This window comes from Apium graveolens, chromosome 7 (assembly GCF_009905375.1).
Source record: "Apium graveolens cultivar Ventura chromosome 7, ASM990537v1, whole genome shotgun sequence".
In the NCBI taxonomy this organism is placed as follows: domain Eukaryota; kingdom Viridiplantae; phylum Streptophyta; class Magnoliopsida; order Apiales; family Apiaceae; genus Apium; species Apium graveolens.
This window is the reverse complement of record NC_133653.1, coordinates 3028361-3044506: the sequence shown is the minus strand read 5'-3', so window position 1 is coordinate 3044506 and position 16146 is coordinate 3028361. Positions and strand designations below refer to the sequence as shown.

The window sequence follows — 16146 nt, the reverse complement described above, 5'->3', positions numbered from 1 at the left end:
CATGGGAGAATATGAGTATGTCAAAAAGCAGAGGAGGTATGGGATTTCGGGACTTGCATGGCTTTAATTTAGCTTTTCTAGGAAAACAATGTTGGAACTTTTTGAGCAATCCTGATTCTTTGGTTGCTCGTATATTCAAAGCCAGATATTTTCCTAATAGTACGTTATTTAATGCTAGTCGAGGAGGAGGCTCGAGTTTTCTTTGGACGGGACTTTGGCAAGCTAAAGAAAAATTGAAGAAGGGCTTTAGATGGATTCTCGGAGATGGGAAGAGTATTGATGTTTTTGAGGATGCTTGGTTAAGAGATAAAATTGATTTTAGAGTGGAATCTGACATTAATGACAGAGGTGACATTGTTAAAGCAAGAGATCTGTTTGTTCCTGGTCTTAAAAAACGGGATAACCAAAAGGTGTATAGTTTGTTCTCAAACTGTGATGCTGAGGCAATCTTAGCAACGTCTGTTCCCCAAACCCAGGTTAAAGATCGTGTGGCATGGGTTCACTCTGTGGATGGTAAGTATAGTGTGAAAACAGGCTATCAGTTTTGGCACAGTACTACAGGTTCTAATGAGCATAGAGAGTCTGGATGGAATCAACTTTGGAGATTGGAAGTCCCTCAAAAAGTTAAAGTCTTTTTATGGAGGTTTGCTCGTAACAATGTGCCTGTTCGATATATGCTTCGAAGGAAAGGGGTGCTTTGTACTTTCAGCTGTCCAATGTGTGTGCATGATGTTGAACATTTGACACACATTTTCCTTGATTGTGATTTTGCTAAGCAGTGTTGGAGAGTGATGGACCTAGAATTTGATTTTAGTAATGTGGAATATGCTTCGGAATGGTTGCTTCAGAAGTTCGCAGAAGAATCTCAGGACATTATGGTGAAAATAGCTACGGTGCTTTGGAGTATATGGTCAGCCAGAAATCAAAAAGTGTGGGAGAATAAGGTAATCTCAGCTCAACTTGCAGTAGATTGTAGTATGAAATACATATAAGAGTGGCAGGAAACAAGAAAACGCAGGTTGGGAAGAATGGCCATTGGCGTTCATTGTGCAGGTAGGAGTACAACTCGATGGATTACTCCCGAGGAAGGTAAGCTAAAGTTGAATGTAGATGCATCTGTGTTTTCAGGGACATCTTCATTCTCTGTTGGTATGATTTTAAGATACCATCGTGGCTCGTTTATGAAAGTTAGAAATGCAAGATGTGCTGGTGAGGTGCCAGTGTTTGAAGCTGAGGCGTGGGGGGTTTTAGAAGCTCTAAAATGGATCCCATCTCTGCCGGTGACTGAAGTGGAAGTTGAATGTGATTCATTGCTTACTGTGACAGCATTGAATAAGAGGACAGAGTATTGCCTTGAAGTTGGGTTCATTCTAGAGGAAAGCATCGCCATTCTTCGTTCTAGGCCTGATATTTTCATCAAGTTTGTTAAGAAGTAAGCCAATAAGCTTGCCCATTTACTAGTTAGGGTTCCCTGTTTGGTTAATAGCTCCAATGATTTCTTGTCTCCTCAACCTAGTGTGTTGGAAATATTATTGTATGATTCTATTTTGCAGCAATAAAATCTTCCTTTTGTGTTCAAAAAAAAACAATATAAGATTTTTTGGTGAAAACTTTACAAAATATATGAATATATATAACTTGATCACATGTATATACAATATTATAAAATCAAGGATTATTTTAAAAAATAAAGTTGCATATATTTATTATAAATATACATATATTCGTTATTAATATTTAACTATATTATTTATTCATGTCGTATACTTCGTGTTTCGTTTTGTGATTGTATCTGTAAATAATACCTAGTTTATAGAATACGATCTCGTCTCCATACTTGAAACCCTGTTTCGGGTGCACAATACACCATTCAAATGGTCCGAAACTGTACATCTTACTACAAACACCGCGACGACATCCCTTCTCCTCATCCAATGAATACACGTCGAGTTTAGTAGTTGGACATGGTTCACATACCATTAAAGCAAGAAGATCCTTCATGTTCACGAATGTGAACGCCTTGTCGCGTTCACTAGTTACATACTTACATCACAGGAAAACTCAGCCAACAACTTGAACTTGTAGCATCAAACTTGAGTGTAGCCAGAGATGTTATGTTCTTATCTCTAGTAGAACATGTCCAGTAAGGACAATCTTTTACCATAGTAGTTGGAGTGAGTGATCTCGTAAACTTACTCATAACAATCTCATAACCAGGCTGACTCTGAGCAATCCATGTACCGGAGCTAGAAGAGTAAACAACACAATTCAGATTCGACAAAGAATACGATTTACACAAGACTACCACCTTGTAATCATTACTAACAGGATAAAAACCAAATCCAATTTTATCCATACCCAAATAACAAAGTGGTGGAAGATCAAATTCTTTACATTGAAAAATTGCGGGGTTCCATAAGGACACTTTCTTACCGCGAGTGACACAAACTAAGCCATTGGCAGAACCGATCAACTTGTATAAGTGATCCCCATGGAGGGTAAATATCTCTCTGTAACGGGAGAGAATAACGATATGGTCTGAATTATTAGCTACGATGCAGTCATAGTCATCAGGATTTCGACGATCTAGTTCTTTAATGAATTGAGGATCAGAAGACAATACAGAGAGCCATAACTTACAAACTGATTTGAAGCGCGCCAATGATTTAAGTGGAAGCCGTGCCAATATCTCCGTTCGGATTAATTCTTCCGGTAGCTCCTTAGTCACGGAAGAGCTTCTAATCTTTTTTGCACCAGACAACTCCATTCTAATTGGGATTAGACAATCATAATCATTAACCATCCTATTCATATAAGGCTGCTGCGTGTGCCTCTAATGTTAAGGACCTATTTAATCAGTTATGGGCTAACAAAGATTAACTTATTTAGGCCCATAATAATTTTTGAGATTTTTTATATTTTTTATATTTATATAATAAAAAATACTATGTAATCTACACAACTACAGGCAACAAAACATTACTGTACAAGACTACAATGCTTTGGAAGATAGTCCTGAGCACCCAACATTCTTATGCACAATATAAGATCAATGAGGCTGTTCATGGAGATAATATAAGAATATAATAATCAATACTGGGATCCAAAATCATATATAAGCATGAAGCACGTAAAAGGAGTAAACTGGGTCCTTAAACTTGACATTATGGTTTTATATACTTTAAAGATAAATCAAAAGGTCCTAGACATGCACACACAAGGGCAAATTTGACAGTGCATACCATGTAGTGCAAAATAACCTTGGACAAAGTAAAATAAACAACTTCAAGCTCTTAATCTATCATAACAGATTCCAAAACAGAACGGCTAAGCCAAGGCTAACAGGTATAGTAAAATAGGCATATCAAGTTGTTGGATCATTCCTTCTTGTAACCATCTCTAAGCTAATCATCCATCGTTTCAATATTGCGACCCCCTGCCACCACCTCGGCCCCTGCCTCTTCCGTATCCAGTCCCTGTTAAAAGACAGCAGTAATTAAACATGGTACTGGTCTACGTATAAATTTGTTTGCAATGGATCAACAAAAACATATACATCGTTGAACATGCTTAAAAATAATTACTACTAGTACTAGGCATTGAGTGTGTTTATGTACAGCGAGTGCGTGCACAAATTTTAAATTGTAGTGTTCATACAAAGTCCAGTAATACTTTCAAGTCATAAGAGGAATTAAAAACTTAAATCTCCAGGAATGAAGATAAAATGAAGCATGACAAATGAAATTTAAACTATCGACAAAGAATGGTACACTGACCGCGATAGCTATAACCTCCTGAACGAGGGCCACGAGCCCTGCCTTGGCCCCGGTTTGAATATCCACCATTTTCTGTTTAAAATGAGCAACGGAGTGATTCTTTTATTTTGTTATAAGCAGATATTAAAGCTGTTTTCGTGAGAAATATAAAGAGCATACCTTGATAATTTCCCTGGTAGTTCCCTGGATAATTCCCCTGGTAGCTCCCTGGATAATTCCCCTGGTAGCTCCCTGGATAATTACCCGGGTAGCCCCCTGGATAATTCCCCTGGTAGCCACCATAATAACTACCCTGATAGCCACCTTGATAATTCCCTGGATAGTTTCCTTCATAGTTTCTGTACCCACCTCTGTTCCATCCCCGCCCTCTCCCTCTACCAGGCACTCGACCGTGCCCATATGCATCTAAAAGTTCAAGCAGCAAAGGCTTCAGTATATAAAAGTACATTTATTAAGAATAATAGTTTCTACTTTCCCTGAACAAGAATTTGAGATTTACCTTCACTGACAACATTGTAACCGGTCCGTGCTTGCCGAGGTTGTTGCTGAGATCGTTGTTGTTGATAATTCTGCCGTGGCCTTGATTGTTCCACATAAGTTGGAGCTTGATACCTACAAATACACAAAATCAGCAGTAGCATTCCACCAAATGGTAAGGCAAACAACCCAGACATGAGAGCTGCTTACAGCATCCATATCTGACACGTATTTTTTTAAGATTTTGAAAGCATCATAAAGAGCAATGCTTAGTACGTTGATTTATTCATCTTTGCTGGTTTAATAGAATGCAGATTAAGGTCATTTGAATTACCCTGCAGAATTCTTGTCCAACTCCTCAGTTGACAGGGTGATAGTGATAGCTGAGACTTGGCGACTTGTCTCCACACTGCAGGTTAACATCAATACAACAAATTCTTAAGATTAACTGCAATATATCAAAGAAAAGAATTCAGGTAGTAGTGACCTTCATTTGAAAAAGATTTTTGTTACGAAAAACTTTAAAGATGATGCAAGGATATTGTTATGGAAAATTTGAAAGATGATACAATAAGTGAATACACTGTTCAAATACTTACGGCAGAAGACCGTCTTCAATAGGCTCCCATACATCCAGTATGCTTACCGATTCAATAACAGTATCTTGATGCAACTCAGGAATCCTCCTCTGTCAAAACAAATTAAAAGGAATGACGCTTATGCAAGTGAAATTCATTTAGGAGACGAAAATTCATCTATTTATGCAGAAACTAACCTTAAGAATCTCGGCTATAGTAACCGTCTTACTTATGGCCTGTCCCATTCCTTTAAGAACAATTTCCCTTCCACTTTTCTCCTGCATATATCACATATTACAACATACTATAATATTGTAGCAAAGATATAGTGTCAAAGTCATCCATTGTCTTTTAATGGCTAAACACGATTCAACTTTAAGTGCTTTCATAGTATTAAGTAACCATTACGTAATAAAAGACAATTCAAGTAAATTGAATTTTAATAAGATATCTTGCCAAGTGAAAACTACTCACTACTTTACTAAAACAGAGCACTTTGAAAGAGTGGTAAACTATAGTGCACCATTTCGCAAAGACATATAGTGCACATTTCAAGAGGACATCTCTTAAAAAATATAATTCATCATTTAACAAAAAAATGGTTTATCATCAATAATACAAAATAATGTTGTTGCTTAATTTTTACAGAGCAAGACCAATACCATTATAAGTAGCCCCTTCCGCTAGAAGCTATGTTATAACATATCAACAATGAAACTACTTCAAATCCTGCAGCTCCCAAAATCTAAATATAAACTACATCTAACAAGTACTCGAGCTAACGTTTCTAAACATCTCAAGTTTCCAATGTAAAGAGTATGTGAAATCAGAGGAACTTAGTATTAACTACCGCAGGGAACTAAACATTTAACAGGGTGCCAGGCCCTTCTTACAGCATTTTCTCAAAAACTCGATCCGAACACCACAAATGAAAGGGCCCACCCTTAGTTTACCACATGGGATCTGCAATCTCATAATGCGCATCATCTTCCAAATGTGTAATTGGAAGATAAGCATATCCAGAATGGAGATCGCATAACACGTATCCGGGATTTTTTTTTAAAAAAAACAAACACGTATCATTCCATATAGAAACTTCTGTAATTTTCTTAAACGGTGGCATTTCAATACATCTTTATTGCAATACTAGTATTTCTTCATTATTCCATAGTTGCACAGTTCTCATTAATCAAAACCACAACATACATCACCCGAAAACTAAAAAAATAAAACACGAAAATCGTCATGCATGTCCAAAACCACACACAAAATACACCACATCATGATCATCATCAATCTATCATGCATTTACAATTTGCCTAACTAACAAACACAGAAATGTACTCCAAACAAACAAATTACACACATTAAACCAACAATTCAAGAACCCATGAAAACATGAAAACACGAAAACAGCAACATACATAAACAATCATAAACATACAAACAAAACCCATTAAACCCACAAATCATAACATAAACCCCAAATCAAAAACCCCTTCAAAACCCCAAAAATGATTTTTTTTTAAAACCAAAAAAAAACCCATTAGGCCATCAAAAAAATTCTAACAAAAAGGGGGTTTTATTGTGAACCTGAAAAAGAACAGTAGCATAATTAACATAATTTCCAAGCAACCCTACAGAAGTGATCCTCATTTCATTTTCATTAAAGGCTGTTTGAGCCCTTGGTTTCTGCACTTTTTGATACTTTTCCATTTTTTCAAGATAAACCCTAAAATCTTTCAAGCTTTAGAACATGAAAATTTAGACTAAACCCTTTTTCACAGTGTGTGTAATGAAGGTTATATTGTGTGTTGATGGGGATTTTACTGATGTGTATGTATATGTGTAAGTATATTTTTGTGTAGTTGGGCTGTTCAGCTCCCTCTTGGATATTATGGGTTGGGCTTATATTTTGTTAAATGGGCTTGGGGAGTTATTTTTGGGCTTTTTGGATACAGGCTATGTCCATTGGCGTACCTGAATTCTTTTTGTGTTTTTCGAAATTTCAGATTCTTTTATAGAAAATTGAAGTGTGTAATTTTGAAATGGGTGCTAATACCTAACATCTAAGTGTTATTAAAAAAACACATAAAAAAATCAGTTACACTATCAGTCGAATACTGCGAAACTCGGCTCGAACTCGATTAAAATAGTTCGGACTCGGGCTCGAGCTCGAACTCGACCGAGTCTTTAATTTCAAGTTCGAAATTCGGCTCATAAAAGGTTCGGTAGGCTCGAATTCGACTCGAAAACTCGAATTAATTCACTAAATATCAGCAAAATTTCGAAATATGATCGGTTCGACTCGAGTTCGTCTTGATAAAAACTAATAATAAATAAAAAATATTAAATATTTATATAATATATTTATAATAAAAATAATAAAAATAATATAGGCTCGATAAGGCTCACGAGCCTAATAATTTGAAGCTCGGGCTCGGCTCGATTAAAAATTCGAAAAACTCGAGCGCGAGCTCGGCTCGATTACTTTCGAGTCGAATTCGAATTTTTTACAAGTCAATCTCGAGTAACTCACAAACAATTCGACTCGTTTACACCCTAGTGTTATATAAATCTTATTTAACATGTCTGAGAATTTTTAGATGGGTCCAAATTTAAGTAAAAAAAATTCTTTTCCACGGATATTTTACGCAGACAGGCCTTTTTCCTTTCGAAAGATATTCTCCTTCCGCGGAAAGGAAAAATAAATTCAAGAATGTGGGCCCTTCAAATATTACAAATATGAATTTATTATATGTTTGTAAAAACAAATTTGTTAACGAAACTATGGGCCGGACTTCTGAAACCTAAAACAAGGTAAGTTTAAAATGGGCCTGGGTTTTATTATTTAACCATTGCATCTTTTTCATAAAATAGTTCCCGAATTAATTACTTGGCCAAAAAAATTATAATTAAACAGTTAAGTTATCGATTTATAATTTATTGTTCATTTTTTAAAAATTGAATAATTTTATCGATAATTTGTCAGATCGATCAAATATTTTTAAATATTTGTGGACCTGACTTCTATAATTGTGTACCTACTTGATCTCTTTTTCTTGGTTCTTATCTTCTTGACCATAATTTAAAGTGTTTTTGCATGTACCCTAATATATAAACACTGCATTTTCAATATATTGGTACTACAGACTAACATTTAATACAATAAAACACATCACATGCTATTTTTTAACCATATTATCAACAAGAACATTACTTGTGTAAACATTTCTTTGATAACTCTAACTATCTAACTATGCACTCAAAATGTCTATTGCAGATCATGTTGCGGCCTTCTTCCACCACCCTAAATTTTTAGAACGACCGGTTACTTGACATCAAAAAGTCCTTTCAGGGTCTCTAGTCTTTAGAGCTCCAGCACCACAACTGTCACAAGCAGAAAACAAAATATGAATAACATGTGCACTCTAACTTCGTAAAATACGTGTCAAAAATTAAAACGACTTTTATTTCGAGTATAAGTAGCACTTGGGGAGAGTAAAAGGACTTACATTCAGAGTCTGTAGTGATCCAGTTTCCTGATTTAGTAGTTGTAGCAGTAGTACTGTGATTATTATCAAGAACACGAGTCGAGTTCGAGCAATGATGTATGTTCTTGGTCTGATCAACAATAATCCTTTTAGAAGAAGCTGATGAAAGTGCAGAGTAAACAGAGGAAGTTGTGGAACAACTTTCAGTATCCCATCTGGAGCTTATCTTTGAGGACTCACTACTTCGTTTGCCATCATCTGGTATCGATTTTATTGCTCGAGATTGTGGAGCCTGAAACATAATAATGTGCTTAAATGATCCAATACATTTTTAACAAGAACTTATAAATTGATAAAACTAAGCTGTTCTTTGTATTTACCTTTCGACTGATGTACTTTTCTTCTTTCTTGGATTTAGAAGCAGCAGCCCATCTCACAAGCTCCTTCATTTTCGAAAAAGTTTTAGTTTTTTCACCCTTAGCTTTCTGATCTCCCTGTTGCTCATTGCCACGTTGGTTTCGAGATGATAATGCATCATCAAGAGGCAGAACCTTGGTATTTTTGACATGATTAGTGGCTACCTCTAGTCCTTTGTTGTTACTCTTCTTCAGCTCCGTTGTATCGACTCTTCTTAGATTGAGAGTATTGTAAAAGCAAGTCTTTGAAATGTCCCTTCTTCTTAGTATAGTGAACAAAGTAAAGTTCTCGCAACCCAGACTGATTCTTCTTACTCTTTTCTGTCTTTGTTTAGCCTCCAGCTGATTTGGCAACACTTCTTGTGTTTTTGCTGAAATATTAAAAACCCGAAAATTAAACTTTTTGGAAATTTCTGCAATCTGATCATGTATTCACGTCCCATTAGGCCATGCAAAATAGTTCAACAAATTGCGATAGTTTTGACTTACCACACAAGCTCTCCTTTGTTGGTTCATCTGCCATCCTTAGGAGCCACTGAATGATCTGTTTTATATCAAAAATCGCCTCGTAAACGTCATACAAATATATGAATCATAAATCATGAGTGAATGTGTGTGGAAAAATGCTTCATATGCAACTATTGTGAAGTGTGAAAGCTAACTTACCTGCATGTTATGCAATTTACTGCAGGGATGTAGTGGTCAAATGCACAGCAAATATAAGATCTATCTGTGATGTCTGTGTGTAGATTTATTCTTTGTCTGAATAAGGGTACTTATATAAGCTATCTGTCCTTTTGTATGATAAGACAATGAGCCAATACTTGACTAAACCTACGGAAGATGGCGAGACAACCAGGCAGTAAGTGGGGCTACCTTCTGATTTATCTGCAGATTTGCATTTAGAATTTAGCGCGTAATCAAATGTTGCAGGATAGTGAATTCAGCATATGTGGAACATGCATAAACCAGACAACTGTACGGTTATCGTGCTCGAGAGTAATGTTGGCATCAATTCATAGGCCATTTCATGGAGTGCTTCCTGTTGTGACACACATACAGAAAACATGAATGGCCTTTGTCCTTTCTTGTATGACAAAAAGAACAATTGCAAGTTGTTTGCAGATCAGCATTAACACCAAATTATTGATTAACGAAATAACAAGATTCATGTTTTACAGTGTACATGTAAAATGTGTTCTCGTGTTACAAATCATATGTGTTTGTTCAAGTAGGGTTCGGGAAGGATAAGATGTAGGTAGGACACATAGTATATGCCTAAGATGCAATCAGTCCATATATGTTAAGTACATGTTTGAATATAGCTGTTCAGCAGCTCTGTTGATTCATGTCAGCAGGAGATATCTAAGGACTAAAAGAAGACTGATGAAGAATATTCTGCAAGTACCTTGGTAGGTGAATAAGGGAAAGAGATGATTTGTCTTATTACTACTTACATCACAGTTTTACTAGTAAAATGTAGTTGTATTACTGGACATTGTTGAATTTCATGCATGCATGTTTTTGAGCTTTCCCAGATCTTTTTTGACCAACATGTCTGCAATAGTTTTAGAACATAGGTGATGTGGAACAACACCATCCACCTAGAGACTTAGGCCATCGACGTGGTGTCAGTGCAGACAGTGGCGGATGTAACAACACCATCTACCTAATTAGCATAAATGCTGTTTTCATATCTTTTAAAGTGAACAAGTATCAAATGACCCCAGAGTCTTAAAGATTTTAGAGTGGCCCTGATCAACCTCCCAAAAGACATGTGCAGGATCAGCAGGATCAACCTTCTGAAAGATGTGCAGGGTAGTAATAGAGGCGTCAAATGGATACACTTAACGGTTTACACCTCATGTAGAGTATGCATTCAAAACTACGCTTAGAAGTAGCTAACAACTACCCTCTTCCGGCCAAACGAAATAGGCAATGAGCCAATGACAGAAACAAGGTGATACCATTGAATCTCAGGGCACCGCTTACTTTCTCAGTCAAAAACACTAAATTAAGGTAAATTGCACTCCTTAAAGTTGCTATCCTGATTAAACCATGGAATATTCTAGTATACAAATGTGCACACAGACAGGAGAACCGCCAGGGACCATCTGCATGATACAGAATGTTTTAGCAGCGACTTGAGAGGCGAAAACTGTAGAAACGTACTGCAGAATTGTCACAAACTATTAATTCAGTGCACATCAAATGTGCAGCTGGCCAAAAGGAAAACTTTAATGCGTCAATACCAAAGGGCATTATTGATGCTAGATACATTGTTCTGGTATACATTAAAGATTCCGACAAGTTCATAACAATAGGTATCACAGATGCTGATGGCTGGCCTAATGTGAACCGATTAAGGTACATGCATGAACACATTACACGTTATCAGATGCAAATTTGCATCAATTCAGGGACCATTTCATGGAGTGCTTCCTATTGTGACACAAATGCACAATGCACGAGTGGCAGTTGGCCGCTCTTAATTTGACAAAGAAACCACTTGCAATTTGTTTGCAGATCAGTATTCACAAATGTTGACATAATTTATGTTTTACGGTGACAAGTAAAATGCGTTCTCGTGTTACATATGAAATGTTTTTAAACAAAGTAGGGTACGGGAAGGATAAGATGTATGGAAGACAGTCAGATATACCTAAGATACAGGTAGCTTGGTAGGTAAACAAGGGAGAAGAGCTGTTTTGTATCATTACTGCTTAGATTTACATCACCATTTTACTTGTACAATGCAGCTGTATGACTGAACTTTGTTAATCTTCAATTTTTCATACATGCATGTGTTTAAGCTTTCCCAGATCTTTCCTTACCAACATGTCTGCAATAGATTTAGAAAGTACCTGACATGTCACAGCACCATCCACCTAGAGGCTCTTTTTTTTTTATAATTAATCACACATGCACACACCCAGGATTCGAAGTACTCTTGACCTCCTGCAAGGAAGACACGTGCTCAGCCACTGCACCAACACTTTGTTGACGTATCTTAGGTATAAATGACGTGTCCTCCACCACCACCCTAGAGGCTTGGGTTCGACGTAGTGTCATTGTGGCAGTTGGGTATTGGCCAATCATAAAGAGAGCGCTAGCTATGGAGATTGTCTCTGTTTTAAGGGAAATATTGCTCTACACAAGAAATCTTCAACCTCAATTATTGGAACTTCCAACTCGGAGCATTTTGTCAAGTACATTTGGGTTAGTTTGCACATTTGGCACACTGAGTTTAGAATACATCAATATAGTTTGTTTTAAGAAATTAGCAACAACAGAAATGTAATGGTTTATACAAGCATAAGTAATTCAAAATTTGAGGCTAAACTCAAGTAAGAATCAACATTACATGGCAAGATTTTACAGGTAGTTGATTTGGTAGGTGCTGATTTACTTCATCCATTATTCGCTCGATTTTATTCGGTTCGGTTTTTAACTGGTGCAGTTCCGTTTTTTATTTCGATTTTCGGTTCTGTTATATATATGGAGGACACGTTACTAAAATAAAAATGATCCTTAAATGTAAAAATGAAATCAGTCTGTGTAGAGTGTAGTCTATAAAGATCAATGTTACATGTTACAAATTACAATATAGTTGCTCTGCAGCTCTGTCGACTCATGGCAGAAGCTAAGAAGCGAGGATAATTGGGTCGCATGCTGAATTTCCGTATCGGATACTCGAATGCACGTAAATTGGACACGCGGATTATTTTATAATATTAAAGTATTGATTATCGTATATATTTTTGCATAAAGTAAAAGATGTTAGTAATGTTTATGTGTTTTAAATTAATAAATGATGTATTTGATTCATTTTTCATATAATTTTTTATTTTCTAAGTACATTTTATTATTTTTAACATGAAATATATATGAATTTTTTATTTATTCTTCACTTGTCCCTTGCACATGTATCCCCATATTATTATATTTGTTAAATTCTTGTATCCCCATATTACGAATCGCACACCCGCAATCCATATCATTGCTTCCCAGGGCAGAAGATATTTCAAGAATGTGTTTGTTGTTGGAAAATATGGGTATAAGTCCCATATTGTTAAGTCATATTTTGAGCATTATGACTAAAAGATGTGTGATATACGATGATATTCTCTTAATGATGAAAATTATTATTTTTCACTAGAATTTGGCTCAAATATTATGGCATAAATTAATTTGATTTTGTTTCAGATTAATTGATATGGTGTATGTCTTGATATATTTAATCTGATTCTGTTTCAGATTATTTATGTAATAGAGTAACTTGCAAGTATTACACCAATTCTATAATTAATGATATTTAATTATGGAAGAGAATAGCGCACAAGTCTATCTACACCTATATAAATACCTCTAGGGCGTTAGGGTTAGACACGCAAAAAAAAACACATTCGCCTTTAAACACAAAACTCTACCTCTCTCTCCTCCGGTAATAATTTCTTTCTTTGTTTCAAGCTCGCTAAGAGTGTTGTTCTACATCACTGCAATCTGTTTTATACTGGGAGGCTTTTCACTCGCACACGACGGTGAGGGATAATAAGCTTTAAGGAGACAGTTCTGTATTGGACTCACATTATATCATTCTCTCCTCTTTTTTCTGTTACTCTGTTTGTTCATTTTGTTCACACACACACATACACATTGGTTTGTTTATGCATAGATTGTACAACATTTGTTAGTAGTAACTTTGACAAATATGTCGTGCGTGTTTTTGTTTAACAGACTAATGGAGAACGTGAACAATATGACTGGTAACGACGTGGTTGATCCCAACTAGAGATGTTCAAAAAATCCGAAGCCCGAAATCCGATCCGATCCGGAAAAAAGCCCAGCCCGGTTTGGCCCGGCCCGCGGGCGTTAAATGTGCCTCCTTTTTCTCGAAAATTCGGCCCGACTCGAAACCCGAAAAGCCCGGATTTATAAATGCCCGGATCGAAAAAAGCCCGGAGAAAAGCCCGGTTCGGCCCGGATAAAAGCCCGGGCTTTTTGAAAATCCCGATTAAAAAACCAATTTTTTATATAAAATTTGAAAATATACAATACTTTTTATGATTTTTAAAATAATATATCATAATATTAGAAACAATTATTTATTTCGGTGTCTGAACTACTCTATCTGATATATCAAGATATTGTTTTCTCCGGTATTTAAACTACTCATAATTCGAGTTATAAAATATTAAAATATTTTTTAATATATAAATAAGAAGCCCGGATAAAGTCCGGTTCGGCTCGATCCGACCCGGCCCGCGGGCCTAAAACGGGCCTTATATTTCTGAGGAAGCCCGGCCCGACCCGATTTTTAAAAAAGCCCGGCCCGATCCGTTTTAAAAAAAATCAGGCTTTTTAAAGCCCGGATAAAGCCCGGCCCAATGGGCTTTTTTTGCATCTCTAATCCCAACGCACAGATTATAACATCTGATGGGGATCACCAACCGCCGCTAAACCCTAATGCACAGGTACTGGTACCTAATGGGGGTCAGCCGCCGGTTGGACATGTGCCTTCGGGAAGAACGCCTTGGGGATATACTGTCGTTGGACAGTTCCGAGTGCCTCTTGGACAGAATACTGGTGTACAGACACCTGTTACGACTGTCCCATCTGTTGCGCCTACGCATCCTGTAGCGCCTACTCATCCTGTTGTGCCTGCTGCACACGCTGAGAAACCTGAGAAGTTCAATGGATCGAACTTCAAGCGCTGGCAGCAAAAGATGCTATTTTATCTGACCACTCTAAACCTGTATCGATATCTCAAGGAGGAAGTACCATTTCTCACTGCTGAGAGTGATATGCAGTCTGTGTATATTGCGGATGTCTGGAAGCACGCCGACTATATCTTTCGGAACTATGTGCTAAACTGTTTGGCTGATTTATTGTATAACGTATACTACTCGAAAACAACATCTAAGGTCTTATGGGAATCACTTGACCATAAGTATAAAATCGAGGATCGTTGGTCGCTTTTTTGATTACAAGATGGCGGATTCTAAGACTATGGTCAGTCAGGTGCAAGAACTACAAGTGATCATTCATGATATCCATGTTGTGGGGATGGTCATAAGTGAGTCCTTCCAAGTTGCTGCTGTTATTGAAAAGTTTCCGTCTAGTTAGAAAGATTTCAAGAACTACCTTAAACACAAGCGTAAGAAGATGTCTATGGAGGATCTTATCGTTAGACTTCGTATCGAAGAAGACAACAGAGGATCTGAGAGGAAAACTAATGTTGCCACTGAAAAGGCAAACGTGGTGGAGCACCAGAGCTCCAAGCCCAATAAGAACAATTTTGGGAAAGGGGGGAAGCTAGCTCACAAAGGAGGAATTTCGAAGCCGTCAAAGTTTCAAGGAAAGTGCTTCAACTGTGATAAAATGGGGCATATGTCTTCCGATTGCAAGAAGCCCATCAAGAAGAAGGAAGCAAACATGATTGATAATGTGTCCAAGGAGATAGGTGATATAGACCTATGTGCTACAATCTCTGAACTAAACCTCGTTGACTAAAATCCAAGGGAATGGTGGATTGATACTGGAGCTACAAGGCATGTTTGCTCGGACAAGGCGATTTTCTCTAGCCTCAAAGTTTCTAATACTGGTGAGAAGCTCTACATGGGGAACTCTGCAACTTCTACGATTGAAGGAGAAGGCACAATGATTCTGAAGATGACCTCTGGAAAGAATCTAACTTTGAAGAATGTGTTTTTTGTGCCTGAAATTCGCAAGAACCTGGTGTATGTTTCTATGTTGAATAAGCATGGCTTTCGCATTGTAATAGAGTCAAATAAAGTTGTTTTGTCTAAGAGTGGTATGTTTGTAGGTAAGGGTTATGTAACCGATGGGCTTTTTAAGCTCAATGTTATGTCCATTAAGGACGATAATGAAATGAAGAATTCTTCTGCTTACTTACTTGAGTCTCCTAATTTATTACATGCTAGATTAGGACTTTTTTATTACTACACTTTACGAAGGTTAAGTGTAAAAGAATACATACCAAAATTAACAATGATTTAAAACGTAAGTGTCATACTTGTGTTGAGGCAAAATTAACGAGATCATCATTTAAATGTGTGGAAAGAAACACCAAAGTGCTAGACCTAATACATAGCGATATATGTGATTTAAAATTCGCTCCAATAAGAGGAGGAAACAAGTATTTTATTACATTCATAGATGACTGTATAAAATACTGCTATATATATTTGCTGAAAAGCAAAGACGAAGCTATAGATAAATTTAAAAAATATAAAGAAGAAGTTGAGACACAACAATCTGAGAAAATCAAAACAATATGAAGTGATCGTGGAGGTGAATATGTTGAACCCTTTGGGGAATTATGTTCACAACATGGTATAATCCATGAGGTCACTGCACCATACTCCCCTCAATCAAATGGTGT

At 36.7% G+C, this 16146-nt stretch overlaps 3 protein-coding genes across 3 annotated transcripts; all 3 read right to left on the bottom strand.

Moving 5' to 3' along the window:
• Positions 1 to 2044: 2044 nt before the first annotated feature.
• LOC141673106 (putative F-box protein At3g10240) lies at positions 2045 to 2803 on the bottom strand. Its single transcript, XM_074479840.1, has one exon. The coding sequence runs from the start codon at positions 2801 to 2803 to the stop codon at positions 2045 to 2047; it is 759 nt and encodes a 252-aa protein (XP_074335941.1).
• Positions 2804 to 3074: 271 nt separating this feature from the next.
• Positions 3075 to 6658, bottom strand: LOC141672580 (uncharacterized). Its single transcript, XM_074479214.1, has 8 exons — positions 6425 to 6658; positions 5029 to 5109; positions 4853 to 4941; positions 4588 to 4662; positions 4276 to 4388; positions 3936 to 4181; positions 3777 to 3848; positions 3075 to 3476 (listed from the first exon to the last, which is right to left on the bottom strand). The coding sequence occupies exons 1-8, from the start codon at positions 6545 to 6547 to the stop codon at positions 3421 to 3423; spliced, it is 855 nt and encodes a 284-aa protein (XP_074335315.1). The 5' UTR covers positions 6548 to 6658; the 3' UTR covers positions 3075 to 3420.
• A 1290-nt stretch (positions 6659 to 7948) lies between these two features.
• Positions 7949 to 9540, bottom strand: LOC141672341 (uncharacterized). Its single transcript, XM_074478916.1, has 5 exons — positions 9408 to 9540; positions 9231 to 9285; positions 8706 to 9112; positions 8347 to 8617; positions 7949 to 8221 (listed from the first exon to the last, which is right to left on the bottom strand). The coding sequence occupies exons 1-5, from the start codon at positions 9411 to 9413 to the stop codon at positions 8202 to 8204; spliced, it is 759 nt and encodes a 252-aa protein (XP_074335017.1). The 5' UTR covers positions 9414 to 9540; the 3' UTR covers positions 7949 to 8201.
• Between the last annotated feature and the right edge of the window lie 6606 nt (positions 9541 to 16146).